Source organism: Suillus fuscotomentosus (genome assembly GCF_016647785.1).
Source record: "Suillus fuscotomentosus strain FC203 chromosome Unknown F5891scaffold_6, whole genome shotgun sequence".
In the NCBI taxonomy this organism is placed as follows: Eukaryota; Fungi; Basidiomycota; class Agaricomycetes; order Boletales; family Suillaceae; genus Suillus; species Suillus fuscotomentosus.
The window spans coordinates 1,202,308-1,223,722 of record NW_024539518.1 but is presented as its reverse complement, the minus strand read 5'-3'; the positions used below and the strand labels follow the sequence as shown (position 1 = coordinate 1,223,722).

Here is a 21,415-nt window from a genome sequence, read left to right as displayed (position 1 = left end):
AAACTGCGCGTGGAACAATCACGTGACAATCGCGTAGATGTTTACATGTATATCTCTGACCATGAATTCATTCTCAAAGACAATTGCACACATTCGATGTAAGTAAACATTATGGGCGTATGAATTACACGTAAGACTGTCAACGCAAGGCTGTCTCTGTTTAATGGCCATGTGAATCTGCTTCCGGCTTCGGTTCTGTTAAGATCAGTGAGACAGACTTCTGGGCGGAGTGGCAATCGCTTACCCGGTACGCACTGAATAGCGTCATCGATCCGCAAAAGTGAAATGGCAGCCTCATACGCTGACTTCAAACTCCGGACTTTACTCATCGTTGGCTCCAGCACACCAGCCGCAACATTGTCACGGACATCTCCGTTCATAAGATCTAGGCCATACCGAAGTAGTACTTTTTTCGGATCACCCGCAGGCGCGTTCTGCGCGGCGTGATGGTAAGCACGCAGTTTGGCGACAAGATCGGTGGAATCCTTCGCAGCGTTGACAGCAAGCTGCTTTGGGATTGAAAGCAAAGCTGCAGCGAATTCGGCGATCGCCAACTGTTCTCGCGATCCCTAGTGTGTAATCATAAGATCATCGAGAGGAATGCCGATAGGTATGAGACTCACTAAAGTTGTCGCAAAGTTTTCCAAGTAAATGCTGAGGGCAGATTCAACCGCACCACCTCCAGGAACAACAGCTCCGCTCTCTAAAGTACGCTTAATGATGGAAAGCGTGTCATGCAATGCTCTCTCCATCTCATCTAGCATGTAATCATTCGCCCCACGCAGAACAATAGACGCAGAGTTGACCACCTTGGTGCCCTTGATGAGAATCAATTCGTCATCGGAGATGCGCTCCTGGACAACTTCGTCCGCTGAACCAAGGTAACTGGCCTCATATGTCTCCTCACCTTCCAAGTTCGCGAGACTTGAGATGAGCGTGCCACCTGTTGCCTTTGCGATGCGTCGAAGATCCTCCTTTCTGCACCTTCTAACTGCCATCGCGCCAGCTTCGACAAACTCTTTTAGACATAAGTCGTCAATGCCCTTTGTGGTCAGAACAACGTTGGCTCCTGATGCCAAAATTTTTCGAATTCGTTCCAGCGTAATTTCTGCTTCACTGCAAAAGCACATTCAAACGAGGATCAAATGGACAATTATTTTGAAAACTAACCGCTTCCTGATCTCCTCCAGTTGATTTGGATCTTCGACCAGTATCTGCACACCCAGCTGCATGCGGGCTTTTTGAAGATTTATATCCAAACACGCAATTTTTGCATTTGTTACGCGTTTTTTCATCGCTAAAGATCCTAGTTCAGTGGATAGTTTATGCAAGGAAAAAAGTATCTGGACCTTGACTAGCAACCGTGCAGTTCAGTGCATAGCCTTGAACATACAGGGATTCTCTAGCACTTTTACCGTGAGCCTTGAGCACGTTGACAGCCTTGACCGGATATTTGATGTCACCGCGCAAGTTAATGGTCTTGACAGCAAGCATAGCGTCCACAGCCATAGGGGCAAACAGATCATCGTCACTTCAAAGGAATTTAAGGGGACGGATTGCCAAAAGTTTCTAAACAACATACTTTCCGATGATCTTGCTAGACATGCTGGTCTTGGCAGCATTCACAAGTGCATCACGACCAAGAGAATCAATTTTTATGCTAAGTTGATCCTGCATGAACTTGACAGCCTCTTTGCAAGCAAGTCTGTAGCCTGTGATGATCGTGGTCGGGTGTATTTTCGCTTTTACGAGCTCGTTCGCGCGTCGAAGGAGCTCAGATGCAATGATGACCACAGATGTTGTACCATCTCCGACTTCCTTGTCCTGCTTTTGCGCGAGATCGACGAAAATCTTTCCAGCTGGGTGTTCCACAGACAGAAGAGACAGGATAGTTGCACCATCATTTGAGATGGTCACTTCCTAATGAAAGTAAGAAAGAAAGGCTTGAACATGTAGCAAAAGATGCGCACTCCGATGTTGTCAACGAGCATTTTATCGAGCCCGAGTGGACCCAAAGAGCTTTTGACGATGTTTGCGATGGCCAAGGCCGCGGTCACTGATCCGATGCATCATTTGAGCCAAAGACTAACGACCACCGAGCCACGTACCATTCTGATCCCGTATATCTTGCCCTGACACGCGGTCACCACCGAGAAACGCGCCAGCTCGAGGATCACGTTGGAACATCTTGCGTATAGATGATCTAATTCAAGGACAGTTGCTGACATTTGTGTCGCTGCAGCCTGCTTACGCAAGATTGCCTCCTATGGTTCACGAGGTTCGGATTTCGCACATCTCCAAGTGGATTCACTTGCGAGTATCAATTTGAATGACGTTTTACCATTTGAAAAGTATTACAGACAAGCCCCCCCCCCTGCAGTTCGAACGCTCATCAGCACCTCTGAGTCAGATGTGTTTTTGGCGACATGATTTTGCTGAGGAATAACTACCCCGACGCTGGTGCGTGTTAGATAGAGAACCTTAGTCACAAGCGTTTACTCTAGGCCTAATAACTTCTGCAATAACTTCATCTGCTGGTGTGAAGCCATGCGATAACATGTCCATAACGAGAAATATTGTCAACAAATACGAATGGAAGATATCGAACAAAAAGTGAACAGAAAATCGTGGTTATCCACATGCTATCACAAGCTAAATGTCCATCAATAATCATGTCCAGCAAAAACATAATCGAAACTCACGTTGTACTTGACAGGTTGGGAGGTAAGGATGAATAAATGTTTAACATTTGACGATTGAATAATGCCAAGGGGTGAATCCTAGCGGATAAATACTGGGAAGGTAAAAGGAAACGGACGAGACCACAAAAGACATAAATAGCTATCGACAGTCTTAGATGCGAGACAAATAAAGAATCAAACTGAGAAGAAAGAGATGTTGAACATATATAAGAGATGCAGCGAAAATTCTGAGCAGCACAGAGCATGGCGAGCGTTGAGATCAGTGTGCGGTAATGTGGCGCCACAAATGGTTGTTTCTGTTTGGGCCATTGGAGAGAGAAGATTTGAACGAAACGAGGAGGCGCAATGGGGTTCCAGGCGTTTGACAGGCGTGAGAGCAGAGAAAGATTGATCCTGATTAGGAAGAGATCAAGTTGATCGCGGAATTGCTGGACATGCAAAAAGCAGACGCGCTTTGAACGTGCAGGAAAATGGAGCAGTAACGGAGAGGTCGGGTTGAGATTAATAGGCAGCCATACGAGTCGCGTCAAAAGTTTCAGAGCGGGTCATACCGACGCGACCCAATCTTTTCGCCTTTGACAGTAGCATGGTACCTTTATTGGGAGGGGGGCAGGGGCTGTCGCCGATGTCGGTCTCCTCGTCGTCTGTCTGGGTGATGTTGCCGACCTCGGTCACAGTCGAAAGACCATTACGGCGTGTACGAGCAGCGTTTGCGGCAGCAAATAACTGAGGAGCACCAGCAGGCGCTGTATTCCTCTTGGATGGCTGTTGGGTCATACCAGCGACTTTCGAAGCTAGGTCACCATAAGCGTATGACTTCGTGCGTCCAAATTTGCCCTTGCGAAACTGGTCTAAGTCTTCTTTGCGGGACAGTGCAAAGTTGGGGTCATCCATCGTGACATAGCCCCGAGGACGACAGCGAGTAGCACACTGTTTATAATATTCGCAGTACCCGCCTTCCAAGATGTAAACCTCCGGATAGTGAATCTTTGGGTACACATGGTTATTCATCGCGCGATCTTTGGCACGGAGGTGTTTGGCGCTGAAGGGCATCGCAAAATTAACGTCAGAGGGGAAAATAGTGAGGCATTTTTGGCTTACAATGTTGGAGCTCTCTTTGCACTGAATTCACAATGGAAAACCAGGATAGTCTTTTTATGAGAGTCACCACTAACAGATGGTTTAGGCTTCTGCACGCCAAGTAAGAATTCTTCCACGCCAGCAGTGGTGTTGATGTTGACAGCGCCGGGAACATGTCCACCGTTGTATTCATAGTCGAAGCGGCAGTCGATAACGTGGAAACTCGCGATGCGAGAATTATAGGCACCGTCGAGAAGATCATCCAACTAATGAAAATGGAATGTCAAGTGTCGTCACCAAGGTCACAAATAAAGGCAATTACAGTGTTCGGTACAATCCTCATCAAGCCATCCTCGCGCACGCGGTGACATGGCAAGATTTTGCCCAGTGTCTCGTTGTCCCCAAATCCTGGCAATCCTGCAGCCATGAATTTCGCAGAGGGACTCTCAAACATATCACGCTGGACCATAGCAGTCGCGCCAGTCAAAGGTCTGAAATCCTCCGTTCCGTCGCGTCTACGGATAGCCTTGACCTGCTGTCGCTTGGCGTATGCCTGGGCAGGAGAGGACATGTCAGGGTCGTCAAAAGAAGAACCCTCATCAGATAAGTGGTCGAGGACAGTGGACGGTACCATAGAAAATGCGCGTCGTGAAGGAGGCAATTCGAGTGTTGACCGCCCCTCTGGCGAAGCATCTGAATCAAGAGCGGGGTGTGCGGAATGTGGCGAAGGAACACCGGGTTGCACCAAAGCTGAGAAGACAATACGTCGGGCTCGTTTGCTTGCGTTAGGGGGAACTCCAAGGCCCTGGAGCGCAGGTTTAGCGAAGGTGGCCATGCGATCCAACTTGTGCTGCGAAGGTGACGAAGGAGCAGGCGATGACGAAGCTTCATTATCAACACGTGAAATAGTCTCCGGAGATAAAGAACGACGCTTTTTCGGCTGCGGCCCTCCAGGGGTGTCTAAGTAAGATTGGGTCATAACCCCATAAAACAGATTGTTAAACTCAGTCACAGCAGGTGCTGCAGAAAGAGGCGGAGAAGGCAGTAGGTCCTGCTCAGAAACCTCAGGAGCAGGATCCACGTCCATGGCGTCATCAGACCCTAAAGAAATAGATACATCCAGCGGCTACCCGTGCAGTCATATCAGCAACAAGCCTGCTGGTCTAAACTAAAAGAATCACTTACCGGAGCAAATATATTTCCGTCCATCGTCTGAGAGGTTCTTAAAGGCTTAGAGGGGGCCATCCACTCCATAGGAAGCGCGCTGCGCTGGATCCGTTTGGAGTTCGCTTGGGAGCCAGTTTTTGTGTTGACGGAGTCGTTGGAGAAATTGCTGTTGCTCATGTCCTGACCGAAAATACGAGCGGCACTGGTGGATGCACGGGGGCGCGTGGTAGGCCTGTTCGTCTTCTCATTCTCCTTCTGAACGGGGCGGTACGCAGGCGAGATATCCATTGGGACATCACGATCTTGCGCAAGCGTCATTGTGTTACGTGGAGGAGAGTTGAGAGACATAGTAGAAGCGAACGACAGCTCAAGGTCAGAAGACAAGAAATCATCAATATCATCATGTTTAGCACTGAGCACCTGGCCGCGTTTGCGAGAGGGAGCAAGTGGCGCGTGTAGGTATTGCGTCGAAGCCGAAGCTGCAGCCAAAGAAAGGGTGGAGAAGAAGGTCATGTCGCGAGAGATAGTAGTAGAAGGTTGGAATTGAACTCTTTTTGGAAGTTTGTTCGAATGATAATCTGTGAGTCGTTTCAAGAATGAATCAGACATGGTTGATGAGAGGTGAGTATGAACAAGTCAAATAGTCAAGCCAATAAACAGCGTTTGAATGCCAGACGGTGACCGTACGAGGTTAAAGGGCACAAGATGTTACAGGGACGGAGTAGTGTCCGAGAAGAGAAGAAAATGAACGACATCCACAGTCCACAAATATTGATTGTAAGAAGAAACACATACTGAAGTAAGACGTGGCCCAGACAAACGGATCGTGGCCAGTAGATTTACGGAAAGTAGTGGCTGTCAACGATAAAGTCAGCGATCTAATGTGGCTTAGAGTGCGAAAAGAGATGAACAAAGAAAAACATCAATACAAAACGAGCAGCATCCACTCGGCCATAGAACTGAGTTTCGCATAAATGAATCATAGCTCACCTTGAACGTAAGGATAGTGTTAACGGAGGAGGCCGCGCCTAGGTAGTGCGTACAGAATAAGAGTGAGTTATCGTTGCTCAATGACTATACCAACAGCTTGGCTTCAGCCAGAATATTGCTCGCAATGCAATGAACTTGAACAGAACAGAAAACGTAAGCAAACTTTGATGCGAACAATCGTAGGTCCAGCAAATTTGGATCCTGTCCTAAAACGGTCAGCGACGCGCTCAATTAAGCAGTATAACTAGGCAAGAAGCAAGAATATCGCGTGCTGGGTATGAGGTGTCCTGCCACCGTAGCTGATTCGGTCCTACGCACAAATTCGCTCTAGTGGTGTGCGCTGATGGGAGGACTCGGCAAAAGGACAATTGTTTGCCCTCTCTTTGGCGTATGTTGATATTCATCACGTGCATTTTGTCTTTTGTTTCTTGATCAGGCTAGCTCTGAAACTTGAAATATATTATGTAATGGTAATTATATTTAAAGGCGACGTCTACTCACCAATATTCCAATTTCAAAGACTAGATGTTCCTTTCTATTTCACTAATAGAGACGGTCCTGATTTACTTGGTCCCAGCTGCACGTAAATGCATCAGAGCTGAGCGCTAGCCTTCGACTGTATTACAAATAATTTCAGAAAGGACGCACGACGGTCACCGACACTATAGTATGAACACATTTTGCATCTTCACCGTGACACCATGATATGCTGATTCAGTAGTATCCAGTTCAGGATACACCCGCTCTACGATATCGACGGTACCCTGACTTATGATAGTCATGTGGTTGGGACTGTCACAATCATGATATGGCCGATATGAAAGTCGGCTGCGTCCTTAAGTCACACCCATAGCACCGGGTTCCCAATCCTCCCGCTCATCTCTCCACATGCATGAATACAATCTAATATGTCACAAATCAAAGAGAAGTTAACCATACGTTCACGTAGTCATTTGATATTCAAGACTAAAATTGCGCTTTCCGTTTCATCAGAGATGGTCTTGGATTCTGTACATTCACTTGGTCCCAGCTGCATATAAATGCATCAGCGTCACGCAGCGAAAATAAGTCCAAAGAGGACGCACGGTATAAACACAGTTTGCATTTTTGCATGTGCTTCCCAAGTAGGGTCCAATTCGGGATACACGCGCTCCACAATGTCCACGACGGCCTGGAAGACGATCTTTGGTCTTGGAAATTAGCAAGCCTGACAGGTCAGAATTCAAGTTTGCGCGTACGTTGTAACCATCACTGGTTAGATGTAGCCCATCGCTCAGGTATTTTTCGCATGCCTCTTCACTTCTACCAGCGGCATCGAATATCTTTGTCCAAACGTCTGCGACGGGCACATTCTCTTTCTCACCTACTTCCTTGACAGCTTCCGCGTACGACCTCGTAGTCTCGAATACACGTGGACTGTCAGGTCTGTCCCATTGCTTCGTATTTACTGGCGGTGGGGTGATCAAGATTATACTGGTCTCAGGGGAATAGTATGCTGAAGTTGGCGATTTCACCATCTGAATGATATGGCTTAAATTTGTTTTGTATCTGTCTATCGGGACATGCTGTGGGCTTGGAGCAGGTGCAGCGTCATTGGCGCCGTACCAAATTGTGAGTAGCTTGACCTGCGGAACGTGATGTTGCTCATGCTGTTTGGCAAAGATCTACAAATACATTCAGCACGATTTATAAAATGATAACATTGGATTTTACCTGCTCGCAAATTGGAATTGCCCAGTCCGTTTGATAACCCCCGAGGCCACGATTGATAACATCGAGCTTCCGAACGTACATCTCTATAGCTCGCAGCCTCAGATTCAAGTTCATACCAAATGTTTGTTATATGCATACCTGCAAGTAACTGTGCGAAGCCTCCTTTATCCCATCCCTGTTGAGTAAGGGAGTCACCGACGAGCATGACAACATCTTGTATATTGGCGGCCATATCTTTATCTTCGCCTTTCGAGGTCACCGACCGATCAGATATTAGATGTCCAAAGACAGTAGACATTTACCTGTGTTGCCCACTCAATCGCTCTATTCGATGGTTTGGAATGAAGGGGTATCAGGCTGTTATCATGATGATCTTATAAACACATCATCATGGGCAGTGTATGCTACGGCATTCCGCATTGGGAGTCATGTGGTTGATGCCAAACTTAGTATGAAAACCTGGTTAAGTCCTATTGATCCAGCTTCAATTCTCAAATCACCCCATAGCCAGTTCAACTGTAGGTCTTATGACACAGCCTATATTGCTTCGTGTCTCAAATTTCAAAGCCTACGTGTGGGATGTCGACGGTAAGTCATTCTCGTAACCTGATATTCACACTTATAATCTTGCACGAGCAGATATCAACATACTACGATCACATCATCATATATGTGGTATCCTCACCGGGACTCTTCCACACCTGTCCTCGCAGAATATATTTTTGGGATTACCTCTTCAACTGATGCCGGAGGAGGCTGTTCTCCTCGTCGAAAATGGTCAGTCGTCTTTAAATTTATGCACCCTATTCACTCGCGGCAATCGTGTGTCCAGGAATTGCCGTGTTAGTGGACGATCCCAGCGCCCATTACGCGCCGTCTCCGTCAACCCTGAGACTATGGAAAGAAGCGCGCCTTAACGATGCAAGGCAACAAATAGCTCTGACGGAAGAGAAAGGGTCCATCGAAGCTTCTAACCCTGACCGTGCCATGTCTGAAAATGCCAAGCGCAAGCGCAAAGAACGAGAAGAGCGTCGCGCACGTGCGAAGACCAATGCCGCTCCCAGCGCTCCTGTGGAAGATAGTCCATCTCCTCATCCCACATCTGAAAATCCATCACAGGCTGCCATCGGAGAACCCCTGGATAGCACTGTCGTGATGCCCTCCGGATCTTACACTGTCAACATTCCTGCATCCTCATCCAAGTTGGAATGGTACGCGCCACACTCCAACGTGTCCTTAACTATCGCACGCGAAGCCGGCATATGGCTTCATCCCTCGACCCTACAAGAGCGCGCACGCTGCGGCGTCTTTCGCGACTTGTGGGAGAAAGGGTACTACATGGGAGGGGGGATTAAATTTGGTGGCGAGTACCTGGTTTACCCTGGTATGTTCCTTTCTATTTGAGGATCTTCCCGCTCCGCCACCCACGCCTGTCCTCGAAAGCGTGTATATCTGAAATATGTGCTGACCTGCGCGATTTGTCTTATCAGGTGACCCCCTCCGTTATCATTCTCATTTTGTCGCATCGGTAATCGAGGCTCCGGATGCCGCCCTGCGCCCAATGGAAATTGTTGCTCATGGCCGTCTTGGCACAGGGACAAAGAAGGCGCATTTGCTGTGTGAATGGAATGATGAAACACAAGTTGTATCATATTTATCTGTCGAATGGGCAGGATTTGGCTGAAAACTGAATAGCATATAGAAGCAACTGTGCCTCATCTCAAAACTTCAGAATCATGTTCCTTTCGCCCCACTGATTTCATCATTATTGTCAAACGGGTATAGATTCTATTCAAATATAGGTTCGTGAAAGTTGCGTACGACGTTAGCTGATGGCATATGAGTCGAAGTTGCCTGTAAGATCATGACCATGACGCCATAAAATCCGTCAATCCTTCTTTTGTCTCCCAGAGATAGGCGCCTTTCTATTACTTCGGTAGTCTGTCTCCAAGGCTCCTTGCTTGAACAGCGGGGGGAGGCCCTCTCACTGTGCGACTGATGTTCCTTAATTCAACACCTGTCCCTTCTTCTGCCTGTTCGGTAGTGTCACTTGTCGTTCTCCGGTGTCGAACACCGGCGCTGCCACCCACACTCAGCACTCTGACGATGAGATCATTCAGCCAAATGACGATTGTAAAGACCGGCATCCTAATGGGAATGAGAGGCGAGGGAAACCGCACGGTGTTCGTAGACTCCGTGGAGGGTGCAGGATTGTAAGGATCCTGCGGGACAGGCCGTGCATGCATGGCCATGATGATGAACTGAATATCGATAAAAATCAGTAACAGAACTATAGGAAAGAAGGAAACCATATCATGCGACATACGGCAGGGAACATGAGTGCGAAAAATGCAGCATTCGCCAGTCCACTTCCGCACGTGCAGATCACAGCGGATGGAAAACCAAATGCGAAGTAGTATGCCCATCGTTCTTCTAGATAACGCACTCTTTGGGCCAAGGACGAATTACGCGCCACCCAGACAAACCTGAGGTACCCGTATTTCAGTGAGAGCGGCCACCTTTGGGCCATGGCAACTTACTCAAAGCAATAATATCTAAAGGAAAGTTAGAAGTGCCTCTTATCATCCAGCAGCTGATACACTGACGCATTAACCCAGCACATGAATGCAAAACTAATCCACGATCCAACAAATGGTATTGATCCCAAAGCCAACGACACGATGACAGAAGTAAGAATCATTACAGCACGGTATGCAGACGTCGCGAGCATGGTCAGCATACCGTGATAAGTAACTGGTTGCTGATGTGCTGCACGGTTCCCGTGCTGAAGAACAAAGGACCGTTTCGCGATAAGATTGCACCAGGAACTCTGAATGAAAGAAGTTGGTAAAATGATTGTGGTTCATTTCTGGCTGAAGTAAGTGCCTAAGACCAGGTTATGGACTTACATTAAGATAGTAAGATACTCCGACAACTGGGAACAGCCAAAGAACGCGATAAAACCATCCAACATTGCGGTGAAGCCAGCTTGGGTGGTTATGCACGAGAGGTTGTAGAAGCAAGTCGAACGCGTAGATAGAGGTCAAGGACAACGAATTGAGTAGTAAGGACTTGAGAATATTTGAACGAATTTCACGATCGCTGTGAGGTTTCCAAGGAATTGTGTGTAGGATGGCAAAATACAGAGACAATAAGTGAATGGAAGGTACCTTGTAGCAGTCTTCACAACAACATCCCACCGAAAGGCTTCAAGGACACCCCTGGATGCCCATGTCAGTTGCAGCTTGATCGTTTCCTGTAAAGAGATAAATGTAGGATAAGCCGAGCGTGATAGCTGATGCTGGTGCGAGTAAGAATACGGCGATTGCATGCTACTTGACTGTCTGGACATGTCCCTCCTCGAAGGCGCGCTGTGACTGCTTGTGGCAAGCGTGAAACAACCAATTTAGTAACAAGAGTCGGAGTTTTTACTGGTAAATGTGCGGTCGGTCATGTACATACATCAAATGCGGATGCTCTCCTCCACGTCGCACCCCTAGATCTGTACCACGACCCTAATTTTTTCGAGTCTTAGCTTACTGTGGAACGTTGCAATAGGTTTAAATCGACAACAGGCCCACACGAAAATTGATGATTTGGTAATCGAGAGGCGGGCAGTAGTAGGACCCAATAAATTACAATACAAATCAAATACGAGAAATAAGAAATGTGCAATCAGAGGCGCGAGGAAAAGTGCATGGAGTAGGTAGCGTAGCCATAGACTAGGTTCTACACCTTAGTGTACCGTGAGATCAGGAGAACAAGTATATCATCGATGGCGGATGGGGAGTCACCTATTTCTTGGCGGTCTGGATAGACAAGTAGTCAAGCCACGACAATCACAGCACATTTGGGTTAGGTCCATACCTTCTTCTTGTTCGTTGTCGAGGCCGTTGCTTTGACTGCGGGTTTCTTTACATTTGTCTTCTTGGTGGCTGCAGTCTTTGCTTTCGCAGGCGCGCTCGTTCCAGTCACAGCCTAGAAACATTGAAAGTGAGCGGCTCACGAAATGCGCAAAATACTAGTGATCCGACCTTCTTCACGGTGCCACGCTTAGATGCTGAGGTAACCTTCTTGACAGGGGTAGGTTTCTTGCCTGCCATCGTCTTTTTTGCAGGAACTGCCTTTGCCTTGGTGGAAGTTGCTGATTTCGTCGCTGAAGACTTGGTGGCAGTTTGAGTGGCAGGTTTCTTGGCGGCGGCGGCCTTGACAGTTGGTGCGGCCTTCGCTTTCACAGCTGGCTTCTTGGCCGTACTAGACTTTGCGGTGGTAGCCTTCGTAGTGGCAGTCTTGGCGGGACGTGCCTTAGCGGCTGGCTTAGTAGCCGCCTTGGGTGCAGCCTTCGCGGGCTTGTTCTACTCTCACTACATCAATCACCGTATCACGTGTTCGAGTCAGTAGGTGCACGGACCTCCTTGGATGCTGAAGTGTCAGTGGCCCTTGAGGTCTTTGGAGGCAATTTCACCCGACCAGAAGGTCCTATGCAGTAGTCATCAGCACGGGACTGTGAGAGACCTACGTAATAATTTTCTTACCCTTGGGGAGGACAAAAGTCCCCTTGTCGGCGCCAGTGGCGATGGCCTTGCTCAAATGATTCAGTTGAGCGTTGTCCATGGTGAGGTTGTATTTTTCCTCAACAAATCTATGAAATTATAAGCATCCCTCGGTCTAGTAGGAATTAGCCAAACACACTTCTTGATCTGGGGACGGGAGACGCCACCAGCGAGCGTCATCGGGATTGGCGGTAATGCACTCCTATTTAGTAATGTATCATGTTAGAAAAGTTGTTCTATGCCTTCTAGCATCCTACACGATGTAAAAAATGTATGACCCGAGGTCCCTGAAGTGATTAGGAGAGAAAAAATGTATGTCACCCGCAGTTGCATATCCTCCCCCTGGGACCTGCCTTTTATAGTACCCCCTGGGTGCAGATGCCTCATCCTTTCTGTGGTGCTCGACATCGGACGAAGGAGAGGTACAGGAAGGAATCGAGCACGCTAGAATATTGACTGACAGACCTTGATCATATCTACCCAAGATGGGTGGGTGGGAGAGGCCCTGCTCTTCTTAGCAGCCGATTTCGTAGTGGATTTCCTTGCAGACATATTGCGAGCGATTGCAGTAAGTGCTGTAAGTGTTGTTCTTGCTGTCTGTGCTAATTGCAATGCTCAGAAGGGACCAGAGTAACCGGCGGAAACAAATGGATTGGAGATGGTAGTGGTTTGAGAGAGGGATGTGTTGAAACTCCGAGGGCGCGTTGAGCAGTCAACAAACTCAATTCGCGCGAGTCACGTGAGCCAATATTTGAGATAGGTTTATCGACCCTATTTACTCTGCATAGAGGGTCCTGCTAGGTCGCCATTTTGCCTGGCAAGTGAATTTGGGTACGGTAGGGGATTTGTCACTGAAAAAAGCAGAAAATGCGACACACAAGCGTTCAGTACATATTGATCCTTGAAAATGGCAATTATACTCAAGAGACTGCACATAAATTCAATTCGTACGCGCTGGAGCACGCGCATTCAGCTGCTGCTTTCTGCAGGACCTCAATTTTTCATTTATTGGTCGGTTGGACGATTTATGGGGTAGGGAGGAAGAAGACATGTTTCTTCGTATGAGCCAGAACGCGACACGTCCAAAAAAGGGGCGCGTCTTACGCCCTAATCGCTGCTCGGTCCCCTTTTGGAATGTGTGTTGATCGACGTCGGAACCTGCCGGTAGGTTAAAAGTATCGAGTAGCCTTGCGATACTAACATCCAACCAAATGTCTGTTACGCCAGCCATCAGAGCAGCTGCGCGCTCGGCATACCGTGACCTACTACGAGCTTCAGCTTCTACCTTCCATGGTAAGTAATTCTGTACCTCCCTCTATGGACTATCTTACCTTGATTTGTAGGAGACGAGCCCATACAAAGAGGTTTGTACACACTCAATGGCAATGACTTCCCAACTTAAGAATTCAATTCAGCATTCCGACGCAACATGCGAACAGAAGCATTATATTTGGACAACTCCGCACAATATGACGTGAAACTGGTCGAAGAGAAAATCCGACTTGCCTGTGAGCTTGCGACCATGCTACGCAGAAATGTTGTGCAAGCTCGCAGAACACAGACCCAAGACGGAGATGATGCTTGGAGTATGTAATCGATTGGACCCATCTCGAGTCACTAAATCGTATTTTAGAGCTTCGGTTCACGAAGGACACTGAACTTGGTGAAAACGAGAGTATTAAGAATCCACCTCCCATGCCTTCCAGCAGACAAGCACGGAGACTAGAGAAGGGCGGGCAAAGGTTTATCTCATCATCAAAAAGTTTGCAGTGGGTCACTAAGCTAACCTATAGTGTAGAACCTGCTGCTCAGCCTAGCCCCAATTTGCCGCGCAATTTTTCCGCTCTCAGGAGGGCTCACAAAGATCGGGAAATTCCGGAGTTGCGTGAAGAGGATATCGAGGAATCATTCGTTAGAGGTGGGTGTGAAATCAAACGCGAACTGTTTTGAGTTAATTGGGGTATTTACTGATCTATGATCAAGGCAGTGGTCCTGGTGGACAGTCTATTAATAAGACTCAGAATAATGTTCAACTTCTTCATAAACCCACTGGTTTTCGTGTAGCATGTCAGGAAACTCGATCACTCCAAACAAATCGCATGCTCGCCAGACGGTGGCTCCTGCAAAAGGCGTGTGTCTCTCAACATCTTGTTACGCCTACATAGATAGGCTAACTAACTCAAATTGTTCCTATCAAACACTGGAACCTGCGATTGAATTCATTTAGCTAGATAAACTACACAACCCTGGTCTATCAAAGGGTGAACTACAACGCGCAAAGCAACAGGAAAGAGAACGTCAACGACGGAAGAAGTCGAAGAAGAAGGCGAGCGCAAGAGAAGGATTGCCTGGAAAGTGATGAACCCCAGGGCTAGGGTGCGCCATACATATGATGAAGTGACCGCTGCTAGATCTGTCCTGGCACTCCCTGGTACTAGGAACTGGGGTTTTAGCAGTTACATAGAGTGTTGTCGCAACCACCAGTTAACAGGACACAAAGAGAATACTGCACCGCTGTTGCGACTAATCATCGGTCACGGTATTTGCTGCGACGTTTTAGATGTTACTACTACTAAGTATGTCGCAGTACCTTGTCGCGGTCGTCGCGGACACAGTGTCGCAACATAAGTTCGCAATGACCACGATAGATACCATGCACATAGTATGTCAGTCAACTTGAAATGTTGGTACTTTTTCGATATCACCAACTCAAGCTGGTCTTTTGTTATCATGGCTTGAGCGATTTGTGTCGTCCCGCGTCGATATTAATGCCATTCAGCATTCCCTTGATCCTCGAAATTATCCACCAATAATCACTCGTCAGGACCTCAGGCCTCCAAGTCAGAAGTGACAGGCAACAAAATCCCATCGAGGACCGAGAAAGCGAAGAAATGTGGCACTGACCGTCTTGAGATGATGCCCGCGACTGCAGTCACTCGTTTGGAAAAAAAAAACATTGTATGGGGAGAAATCAGACTATACATTGTAACATGGAAGATTGTTTAGCGACAAGGAAGTGCCACAGTCGAACAAATGGGAGACCTGACTTTGCGACACTACTAATTATCTTGTGTGATATGAGTGTGAATGTAAATATGAGCAAGGAATCGATGCACTCTCGACTCCATGGCTCGTTTGGAGCACTTGAAGAACTAGGAGGTTCCAACTAGCGTGACTGGTAGTAAGTGTACTAGCTGGTGCGCCAGTCGCAGCAGGTACTAAATGCGGCGGCGCTGCGGAATAGTCCGGTGAGAGGAGGTGTGAACGGTCCTCTCAGCAACCTGAGCTCTCAGTATACCTCTCACCATATTACGCATCTTACCTACCTGCAAGGCCATAGTTGGCCTCCCGAAGGCTTTCTTGTATCTGGAACTTACTAGTGTCGAGGGAATTTAATTTTTGTCGATATGTCATCTTCTGCTCAAGGGCTTTACTCACTGGCCACTCTCATCAAACGGTGTGCATCATTGATATGTAGAAGCCAGTTCTACAGGAGCTGACATCAATGGGTGATTAGGCTTGAAGCAATCACATCGCGTCTCGAAGACGTAGAGGATTCCAGGAGTGCAGGACATCTCAAACGACAGAGTACCAGCACTGTTACTAGCGCAGCGGTTGCTGAAACTTTATCGGCTTCGGCATCCCCGCTGCCACCACCTGCGATTGAGGCGCCAGTAGCAGTGCCACGGGCAGTCACCGCATACGATGAGATTGTTGGAGAAGGGAAGCTCAAACCTTTTCTGGAGATCAATCAAGCCATCGCGCCTCCTCCACTAAATGAGCAGGTCAATATTATACTTCCGTGATTTTTGTTACACTTCACACTGAAGATATGCATCTCTCAGGTTGTTCTATTTGCCAAAGTACTTGCTACCCTGCGGTCTGTACTTCACCAGGCGGCCACATGCAGAAAGCCCGACCAGAAGGCATTAGCCGAAATCCTTTCGCCACTCCAAGCAAGCATTGAAGCCGTGACTCGTGCTAAAGAGGCTGCCAGAAAGGAGCGGGACTGGTTCAATCACTTCACTGTCATCGCAGATGGAACTGCTTTTGTTGGATGGGTCACTGTGGTATGATCTTGACGGGTCAACATACCTTTTGAATGACAACGGCCTGCAGGAACCCAAACCAGGACCATACGTGAATGAGATCAAGGAAAGTACCACGTACTATGCGAACAGGATACTCAAGGATTTCAAAGAAAAGTACGACCGACTTCTTACTGGAATGGTCTGAGTTGACGTCCATTCTAGGGACCCAAGGCACGCGGAATGGGTTCGCGCATTCAATGGGGTTCTTGATGGAATGAAGCGCTATGTTGTGGAATTCCACACCACTGGTCTTGTTTGGAACGCCAGCGTGAGTATCTATTTGTTATTGAATTACAAACTATCATAGACCACTTCCTGCAGGGTATACCGGTTTCAGAGTACAAATCGTCCCGTTCACAGCCAGTCAGTGGTCCGCCGCCGCCACCTCCACCGCCACCTCCACCTCACGCAGGATCAACATCCCCCCCGACAGCATCTGCTGGTGGGGTTGCTGCTGTGTTTGCGGACTTGAATCGCGGCGCTGACGTAACAAAGGGGCTACGTAAAGTCGACAAAAGCGAGATGACACACAAGAATCCTGCCCTGCGGGCTGGAAATGTCGTCCCTGCAAGCAGCGGGGCGGGCGAGTTATCTTGCGCTTCTTACATCAATTTTTTCTTATTATGCGAATAGGTGCCAAGAAACCCGTTAAACCAACCAAACCACAGGCTTTGATGGGAAAGAAGCCTGCCAAATTCGCACTGGAGGGCAATAAATGGATCATTGTAAGCATCTCGTTTCAAATGAGGTAACTCGTCTGATGGGTTATCCAGGAATATCAAGAAAATGAATCCGCTTTGGAGGTCGCCAATGCAGATATTACCCAAGTGATCAACCTCTTTGCTTGCAAGAACACGACTGTCATTATCAAGGGGAAGGTCAACGCCGTCACATTGGGTCAGTGTCTGCTGGTTTGGTCCAACAGTATTTTTACTCAAAAGTCTATGACAGTTAATTGCACGAAGACCTCCGTACTAGTCGAATCTGTGGTTTCTTCTGTCTCTATCACGAAGTCTCCATCGTTTGCCCTGCAAATTACAGGGGTGGCGCCTACTATCCAGATTGACTCGACAGACTCGGGGCAGATTTACCTCTCGAAGCAGTGTCTTGGTGTAGAGATTACTACAGCGAAATGCAGTGCAGTCAATGTCAGCTTACCAGTCGAAGGAGAGGAAGACGGTGTTTTTGAAGAACAGGCCGTGCCCGAGATGCTGAAGACAGTGGTACAGAATGGCAAATTGGTCACAACAATTGTGGAACACGCCGGCTAACATACAGATTACTCGTATCTCTACCTACTAGCTAGTTGTGTGCAATTGCAATTAATTTCCGACAAGTTTTCGAGACTATACTAGTGTACGGGCTCACCGAAAAGAGACTAGTAGATCAGGTACTAGGTAGTAGGTATCCAGTACTGCCATGACGTTAGCTTGGCACTGCCATAATATGTCACGGTGTGTTCAAATCCATACGTCTAGGATTGGTACAATCACCCGCCACCAAACGACTTGATCCTCGCGTAGCATGGATACCGTGGGCTGGCATGCTCAGCGCAGAGCCCGTAAGGTGAGTAATAGTTCATGCCCTAGAAGCGATTTACATAAGAATCTGGCGCTACACAGGAAGCGCATCATTTTTCTGAGATTCAGAGAGGGCCAGACGGGAGATATCTACCTGTAGAAGAGATTGATCCACTTCCTGATGGGAGCGGGCGTGCTCAGGCTGGTAACTTTGGTATACCACGCTCGTCATCCCCGACTCCTGGTGCACCGCCTGTTCCCCCCGAATATTTCACCGACAAGCCTGTCCAAAATGTTTCTGCTAGTCATTCGATTGAACAGTTGGCGTCTGGTAGCTCCGGCGTCTCCTTGGCCCACATGCATGCAGTGGAACGCTCTAGAGTACAGAGGCTTCCCAGAATGGAACCCCACCTTCAGTTGATGGTCGGGCCCCTTTTGCGATACGACACAGTTGACGAAAATGGTCTTTGGCGAGGTGCAGCTCTTATCATCAGTAAGTTTTCACTTGCGCCTGTGACAGGTCAATCAAGCATTTTAACTACATCATTTTTAGCCGCAGATTCAGGATCATTCTATGAACCCTTTCCAGTCTTAACGTACCAGTGGGACCCTGAGGAGATTGCCCGACCTTCTCCGAGCATGCAGGGTTCTTATCCGGGTTATGACCTTGGCCCACACCCCGCGGATCCTCACGCTACTGCAATGGCTGGACCATCAGCTCAGTTACCTGACATAAACGAGGCATATTTCGGTGACTACAAGGGAAAAGGAAACACGAGGGATGATCAAACTCAGCATGTGACCGGTCAGGAGATTTACGTCTATTCAGGGAATGGTGGGTGAGTGCAACCGACCAATACAGTAGTAAGGGATCTTTGAACCCAGACATATATATCAGCACCTTCACGTTTTGGCGTTTCCCAATCCAGATACAACTGGGTCTCAATGAAATCTGCATCAAGTATCGTATCAATGGTGGCATGCAATTGGCCTTCTTCGTGCCCGCCCGTCATCAAAACATGCGGTGGGCAGCCCACTCGGTAATATTAACACAATCTGTTCGCTGCATATTGTCTTATTTCTTCTTAGTGTAATGGTTTCAGCGCTGGTGTGAATCCGGACGACTTCAGAGGACCAGGGTTCAAGAGTGGTTATGACCCTATGTGGATCGATCTCTTGCGGAAGCATGTCGAACGACCATTTCATGTCCTCGTGGGAGGAGGTGATCAGTTATACTGCGATTCGTATGCGTCTATGCACCTCTGCCATCCTAAAAATTCACGCTTCTTTGCTAGATTGACTCGAGAGCCCGAAATACAAGAGTGGATTTTAGCAAAGCCTTCCATGAAGAAAAATTTCCCTTTGACTGGTGAAATTGTCTCATGCGTTGATCGTTTCTTCTTCAATCACTACTGCAGCTCCTTCAGGATGGGGGCATTCGCGAGGGCGAACAGCTCGATGTGCGTAAGCCAGATAATCATATATATCCCCTGTTACTCACTATCAATTCCTCCTGTCCTTGAAGTCCAATGTTGAATATGTGTGGTAAGATATGCGAATTTGATATCAATGATAACACACTCATGTGGCATCTGCAGATGACCACGGTAAGCCAGTGATGTATGCAACGATCACTTTTTGACCAATGCACATTTATAGATTTGGTGCGTACTATCACGCTCTATTTCCTTGTCACTGATCAATCTTGCGCGTTTCAAGATCGACGGGTTCGGGAGTTGTACGTGACTTAAAGCTTGTTAATCGATCCTTGATCATGACCCTGTTATCCTACAGATCCTGAAGAGCTCCAACACTCTCCCGTGTTCAAGCAGTGGGTAGCTTTTCTATATCGGAAGAATCACTCGTTCATAACATCTTTAGTATCGGAGTGCGAGGCTACTTTTTCTATTTACTTTTTCAATGCTTTATCAATCGTGCGTCGCGGATTGAAATAGATCTCTCATAGACTGACCTCATAGACTAACCTCATCGTCGTAGCTCTGCACGATAACTTGGATGATAGAGCAGGGAAGCACATGTTCAAGTCACTTATTTTGGGGGCTCAAGGTCCCTATGTTGGTTTACCATCACATTCATTTTTGTCTTACCTGGGGCCCGATGTACACATTCTGATGCTGGACTGTCGGTAAGTGATTACTACATCACACTGTCTGGAGGCATATATGCTAATGCATGACCGCCACAAGCGCGGAGAGAAAAAGGAGCCAGGTCTGCAGCGAGTTCGAGTACCAAAAGGCTTTCGAACGAATCAGGTATCTACCTTCGGACGTAAAACATCTCGTTGTGCAACTTGGTGCGGCCTTCAATGAGATCACGGCATCGCTTTTGTTTCATATTGATCCACAGGCATCCCTATTGCGTATCCGCGAATGGTTTTCCTGGAAGCTGCACTAGACTCCAAGTTGAATCCTTTGATTGCCCTTGGACGCAGCGGAACTGCAGCATTCAGTAGTTTTGTGAACAAATTCAACGCGGACGCTGAGTTGCTGGATGATTTGGTATGCCATTTTCTCGCGACGCGGTGTGTTATTAATGTAGCTGATAGTCTGGGCAGAATGACCACTGGACCGCGAAGTGTCACAAGGTTCGAAAACAATGTCATGTGTAGCTCCAATTTAACAAAGATATGCCTTCCAGAAAGAGCGCAACTGGTTCATTCAACAGATGCAAGGAATAGCAAGGATGAAAAGTTTGCGTATTTCGTTTCTTTCTGGCGACGTACACTGCGCAGCTGTAGGGGTTCTCAAGACGCTGGTCCGCAGCAACGGAGGAAAGAACAACCGGACGATAGATGTTCCGCCTGAAACCGATTATAGATACATGATCAACGTGGTGACAAGTATGTTCTGTCTACTCCCTCTTAAACTTCGAGTTTCAATCCTGTTTCAGGTGCAATCGTCAACACACCGTAAGTGATGCTGCCATCTATTGTATGTGATGAAGCGTGTTGAGCCAATTGAAGGCCTCCGAATGGAGTGATCGCTATGGTATCTACTTTGGCGACTAAGACTCACAGGACACTGCATCATGCGGAAACTGATGAAGCCATGGTGTGTCTCGAATCCTAGAAATGATTTGCAGCAATTTCACGCGATAATTACTGTAGCTTCCTATTTTTACAAAGGAACCAAATGGCAACCATCGCCTCCAAAACAAGTATATAATGGGACGACGGAATTGGTGTGCGGTCTCGTGCGATCCTGAAACACAGGAGTTGGAGTTCGACATCCGTGTCGAGATGGAGAAAGGGGTCGGCGTCAGCTTTGGGTAAGCGTATAATTTGTTCTGGTGGGTATTGGAAATATTCACCATCGCGACACCCTAGATATCCAGTCCGAAGTCCTCCCCCCAAGTGGTTTCCTGGAACGTGACATTTGTGTTTTTTATGACCCCATCTTGTACTGATTATTTCTTACCTGGACTGTATCATTAATTTATATTCTCCTCGATCTGTTTTATTTTTAATGAAGTCGCGGTATAATACGCACAATATCTCGACAGTGCCTGCAACTTCCCAAACACGAACGAGAGACTCATTGGGTGATTCTGAAGAACTGAAATTGGCGGGGAATGACAAA

The 21,415-nt window shown here is 47.6% G+C and overlaps 9 protein-coding genes across 9 annotated transcripts; 4 read left to right on the top strand and 5 right to left on the bottom strand.

Annotated features, from left to right (window-relative positions):
• Nucleotides 1–68: 68 nt before the first annotated feature.
• On the bottom strand, nt 69–2,187 carry F5891DRAFT_1139008 (chaperonin Cpn60/TCP-1 family; the record flags this gene model as incomplete). The annotated part of the gene is made up of 8 exons (XM_041364865.1): nt 69–195; nt 245–569; nt 624–1,116; nt 1,171–1,297; nt 1,350–1,531; nt 1,583–1,920; nt 1,971–2,056; nt 2,109–2,187. 8 exons carry the CDS (start codon nt 2,185–2,187, stop codon nt 161–163), a joined length of 1,665 nt encoding a protein of 554 aa, XP_041231595.1. The 3' UTR covers nt 69–160.
• Nucleotides 2,188–3,075: 888 nt separating this feature from the next.
• Nucleotides 3,076–5,766, bottom strand: F5891DRAFT_637400 (uncharacterized protein). Its single transcript, XM_041372602.1, has 4 exons — nt 4,968–5,766; nt 4,105–4,908; nt 3,804–4,048; nt 3,076–3,744 (listed from the first exon to the last, which is right to left on the bottom strand). The coding sequence occupies exons 1-4, from the start codon at nt 5,556–5,558 to the stop codon at nt 3,204–3,206; spliced, it is 2,181 nt and encodes a 726-aa protein (XP_041231594.1). The 5' UTR covers nt 5,559–5,766; the 3' UTR covers nt 3,076–3,203.
• Nucleotides 5,767–6,905: 1,139 nt separating this feature from the next.
• On the bottom strand, nt 6,906–7,884 carry F5891DRAFT_942747 (SGNH hydrolase-type esterase domain-containing protein; the record flags this gene model as incomplete). The annotated part of the gene is made up of 5 exons (XM_041374440.1): nt 6,906–6,969; nt 7,025–7,122; nt 7,178–7,603; nt 7,653–7,735; nt 7,791–7,884. The coding sequence occupies 5 exons, from the start codon at nt 7,882–7,884 to the stop codon at nt 6,906–6,908; spliced, it is 765 nt and encodes a 254-aa protein (XP_041231593.1).
• A 181-nt stretch (nt 7,885–8,065) lies between these two features.
• Nucleotides 8,066–9,458, top strand: F5891DRAFT_637354 (tRNA-intron endonuclease catalytic domain-like protein). The gene is made up of 4 exons (XM_041372601.1): nt 8,066–8,240; nt 8,292–8,429; nt 8,485–9,036; nt 9,143–9,458. The coding sequence occupies exons 1-4, from the start codon at nt 8,180–8,182 to the stop codon at nt 9,334–9,336; spliced, it is 945 nt and encodes a 314-aa protein (XP_041231592.1). The 5' UTR covers nt 8,066–8,179; the 3' UTR covers nt 9,337–9,458.
• On the bottom strand, nt 9,405–11,044 carry F5891DRAFT_1138996 (etoposide-induced protein 2.4-domain-containing protein). The gene is made up of 6 exons (XM_041364864.1): nt 10,823–11,044; nt 10,562–10,754; nt 10,259–10,482; nt 10,193–10,207; nt 9,979–10,138; nt 9,405–9,913 (listed from the first exon to the last, which is right to left on the bottom strand). The coding sequence occupies exons 1-6, from the start codon at nt 11,002–11,004 to the stop codon at nt 9,581–9,583; spliced, it is 1,107 nt and encodes a 368-aa protein (XP_041231591.1). The 5' UTR covers nt 11,005–11,044; the 3' UTR covers nt 9,405–9,580.
• A 167-nt stretch (nt 11,045–11,211) lies between these two features.
• On the bottom strand, nt 11,212–12,883 carry F5891DRAFT_1007705 (uncharacterized protein). Its single transcript, XM_041360491.1, has 6 exons — nt 12,671–12,883; nt 12,345–12,407; nt 12,188–12,284; nt 12,064–12,131; nt 11,687–12,007; nt 11,212–11,630 (listed from the first exon to the last, which is right to left on the bottom strand). Exons 1-6 carry the CDS (start codon nt 12,755–12,757, stop codon nt 11,508–11,510), a joined length of 759 nt encoding a protein of 252 aa, XP_041231590.1. The 5' UTR covers nt 12,758–12,883; the 3' UTR covers nt 11,212–11,507.
• A 508-nt stretch (nt 12,884–13,391) lies between these two features.
• F5891DRAFT_1138992 (RF-1 domain-containing protein) lies at nt 13,392–15,013 on the top strand. Its single transcript, XM_041364863.1, has 6 exons — nt 13,392–13,498; nt 13,549–13,569; nt 13,621–13,791; nt 13,839–14,123; nt 14,189–14,334; nt 14,433–15,013. The coding sequence occupies exons 1-6, from the start codon at nt 13,417–13,419 to the stop codon at nt 14,562–14,564; spliced, it is 837 nt and encodes a 278-aa protein (XP_041231589.1). The 5' UTR covers nt 13,392–13,416; the 3' UTR covers nt 14,565–15,013.
• A 454-nt stretch (nt 15,014–15,467) lies between these two features.
• On the top strand, nt 15,468–17,939 carry F5891DRAFT_1275041 (adenylate cyclase associated N terminal-domain-containing protein). The gene is made up of 8 exons (XM_041370193.1): nt 15,468–15,662; nt 15,723–15,990; nt 16,051–16,275; nt 16,325–16,410; nt 16,459–16,564; nt 16,618–16,879; nt 16,930–17,021; nt 17,070–17,939. Exons 1-8 carry the CDS (start codon nt 15,613–15,615, stop codon nt 17,565–17,567), a joined length of 1,587 nt encoding a protein of 528 aa, XP_041231588.1. The 5' UTR covers nt 15,468–15,612; the 3' UTR covers nt 17,568–17,939.
• Nucleotides 17,663–21,179, top strand: F5891DRAFT_637037 (uncharacterized protein). The gene is made up of 20 exons (XM_041372600.1): nt 17,663–17,862; nt 17,919–18,309; nt 18,370–18,655; nt 18,715–18,856; nt 18,906–19,060; nt 19,112–19,276; nt 19,342–19,361; nt 19,415–19,423; nt 19,476–19,480; nt 19,536–19,554; nt 19,611–19,647; nt 19,698–19,750; nt 19,815–19,962; nt 20,024–20,130; nt 20,184–20,335; nt 20,392–20,421; nt 20,475–20,676; nt 20,727–20,745; nt 20,800–20,887; nt 20,944–21,179. Exons 1-20 carry the CDS (start codon nt 17,821–17,823, stop codon nt 21,106–21,108), a joined length of 2,235 nt encoding a protein of 744 aa, XP_041231587.1. The 5' UTR covers nt 17,663–17,820; the 3' UTR covers nt 21,109–21,179.
• The last annotated feature ends 236 nt before the right edge of the window (nt 21,180–21,415 follow it).